The sequence below is a fragment of the Oncorhynchus gorbuscha genome, unplaced genomic scaffold (genome assembly GCF_021184085.1).
Source record: "Oncorhynchus gorbuscha isolate QuinsamMale2020 ecotype Even-year unplaced genomic scaffold, OgorEven_v1.0 Un_scaffold_14180, whole genome shotgun sequence".
In the NCBI taxonomy this organism is placed as follows: Eukaryota; Metazoa; Chordata; class Actinopteri; order Salmoniformes; family Salmonidae; genus Oncorhynchus; species Oncorhynchus gorbuscha.
Window position 1 is genome coordinate 1 of NW_025756201.1, and position 2,727 is coordinate 2,727.

Here is a 2,727-nt window from a genome sequence, read left to right on the forward strand (position 1 = left end):
CTCCCCCAGGTTGAGTTACTTTAGATAAGAGGGTCTTCTCCCCCCAGGTTGAGTTACTTTAGATAAGAGGGTCTTCTCCCCCCAGGTCGAGTTACTTTAGATAAGAGGGTCTTCTCCCCCCAGGTCGAGTTACTTTAGATAAGAGGGTCTTCTCCCCCCAGGTCGAGTTACTTTAGATAAGAGGGTCTTCTCCCCCCAGGTCGAGTTACTTTAGATAAGAGGGTCTTCTCCCCCCAGGTCGAGTTACTTTAGATAAGAGGGTCTTCTCCCCCCAGGTCGAGTTACTTTAGATAAGAGGGTCTTCTCCCCCAGGTTGAGTTACTTTAGATAAGAGGGTCTTCTCCCCAGGTCGAGTTACTTTAGATAAGAGGGTCTTCTCCCCCAGGTCGAGTTACTTTAGATAAGAGGGTCTTCTCCCCCCAGGTCGAGTTACTTTAGATAAGAGGGTCTTCTCCCCCCAGGTTGAGTTACTTTAGATAAGAGGGTCTTCTCCCCCCAGGTTGAGTTACTTTAGATAAGAGGGTCTTCTCCCCCCAGGTTGAGTTACTTTAGATAAGAGGGTCTTCTCCCCCCAGGTTGAGTTACTTTAGATAAGAGGGTCTTCTCCCCCAGGTTGAGTTACTTTAGATAAGAGGGTCTTCTCCCCCCAGGTTGAGTTACTTTAGATAAGAGGGTCTTCTCCCCCCAGGTTGAGTTACTTTAGATAAGAGGGTCTTCTCCCCCCAGGTTGAGATTGGGACCCTTTAAACACACAGTGGACGATGGTCTTCTTAATGACCTGTCTTCTCCCCCCAGGTTGAGATGGGACCTTCTAAACACACAGTGGACGATGGTCTTCTTAATGACCTGTCTTCTCCCCCAGGTTGAGATGGGACCCTTTAAACACACAGTGGACGATGGTCTGGACATAAGGAAGGCAGCGTTTGAGTGCATGTACACACTCCTGGACAGCTGTCTAGACAGACTAGACATCTTTGAGTTCCTCAACCACGTAGAAGACGGACTCAAGGACCATTACGACATCAAGGTATCCTGAACAGCTTCCTGACAGGACTTCAACACTAGCCTGCCTGGAGAGGTAGTCTGTATGTAGATCAGACGACAGGAGAGAGAGGTAGTCTGTATGTAGATCAGACGACAGGAGAGAGAGGTAGTCTGTATGTAGATCAGACGACAGGAGAGAGAGGTAGTCTGTATGTAGATCAGACGACAGGAGAGAGAGGTAGTCTGTATGTAGATCAGACGACAGGAGAGAGAGGTAGTCTGTATGTAGATCAGACGACAGGAGAGAGAGGTAGTCTGTATGTAGATCAGACGACAGGAGAGAGAGGTAGTCTGTATGTAGATCAGACGACAGGAGAGAGAGGTAGTCTGTATGTAGATCAGACGACAGGAGAGAGGGAGAGGTCTGTCTGATTTAAAAGGCAGGATGTATAATGCATCACAGGGCCTGTATTGAGGAGTGTTGGTTTATGGGGATGTTGTTTATCAGATGCTGACGTTCCTGATGCTGGCTAGACTCTCCACTCTGTGTCCCAGTGCTGTGCTACAGAGGCTGGACAGACTGGTTGAGCCGCTACGCGCCACCTGCACCACCAAGGTGAGACCAGACACACGGTCCCTGGTATAGGACCATTCAGAGACCAGACACACTGTCCCTGGTATAGTACCATTCACAGAGACCAGACACTGTCCCTGGTATAGTACCATTCACAGAGACCAGACACTGTCCCTGGTATAGTACCATTCACAGAGACCAGACCCAACACTGTCCCTGGTATAGTACCATTCACAGAGACCAGACCCAACACTGTCCCTGGTATAGTACCATTCACAGAGACCAGACCCAACACTGTCCCTGGTATAGTACCATTCACAGAGACCAGACCCAACACTGTCCCTGGTATAGTACCATTCACAGAGACCAAACACTGTCCCTGGTATAGTACCATTCACAGAGACCAGACACTGTCCCTGGTATAGTACCATTCACAGAGACCAGACACTGTCCCTGGTATAGTACCATTCACAGAGACCAGACACTGTCCCTGGTATAGTACCATTCACAGAGACTAGGACCCCAACACTGTCCTGTATAGTACCATTCACAGAGACCAGACCCAACACTGTCCCTGGTATAGTACCATTCACAGAGACCAGACCCAACACTGTCCCTGGTATAGGACCATTCACAGAGACCAGACACTGTCCCTGGTATAGGACCATTCACAGAGACCAGACACTGTCCCTGGTATAGGACCATTCACAGACCAGACACTGTCCCTGGTATAGTACCATTCACAGAGAGACCCAACACTGTCCCTGGTATAGTACCATTCACAGAGACTCCAACACTGTCCCTGGTATAGTACCATTCACAGAGACCAGACCCAACACTGTCCCTGGTATAGTACCATTCACAGAGACTAGACCCAACACTGTCCCTGGTATAGTACCATTCACAGAGACCAGACCCAACACTGTCCCTCGGTATAGTACCATTCACAGAGACAGGTGACACTGTCCCCGGTATACCACATTCACAGAGACCAGGACCCAACACTGTCCCTGGTATAGTACCATTCACAGAGACCCAACACTGTCCCTGGTATAGTACCATTCACAGAGACCAGACACTGTCCCTGGTATAGTACCATTCACAGAGACCAGACACTGTCCCTGGTATAGTACCATTCACAGAGACCAGACACTGTCCCTGGTATAGTA

General features: G+C 49.2%; 1 protein-coding gene across 1 annotated transcript; it reads left to right on the top strand.

The window, feature by feature from the left end:
- The first annotated feature begins 866 nt into the window (after nucleotides 1-866).
- On the top strand, nucleotides 867-1,655 carry LOC124030703 (cullin-associated NEDD8-dissociated protein 1-like). Its single transcript, XM_046341927.1, has 2 exons — nucleotides 867-1,027; nucleotides 1,493-1,655. The coding sequence occupies exons 1-2, from the start codon at nucleotides 869-871 to the stop codon at nucleotides 1,628-1,630; spliced, it is 297 nt and encodes a 98-aa protein (XP_046197883.1). The 5' UTR covers nucleotides 867-868; the 3' UTR covers nucleotides 1,631-1,655.
- The last annotated feature ends 1,072 nt before the right edge of the window (nucleotides 1,656-2,727 follow it).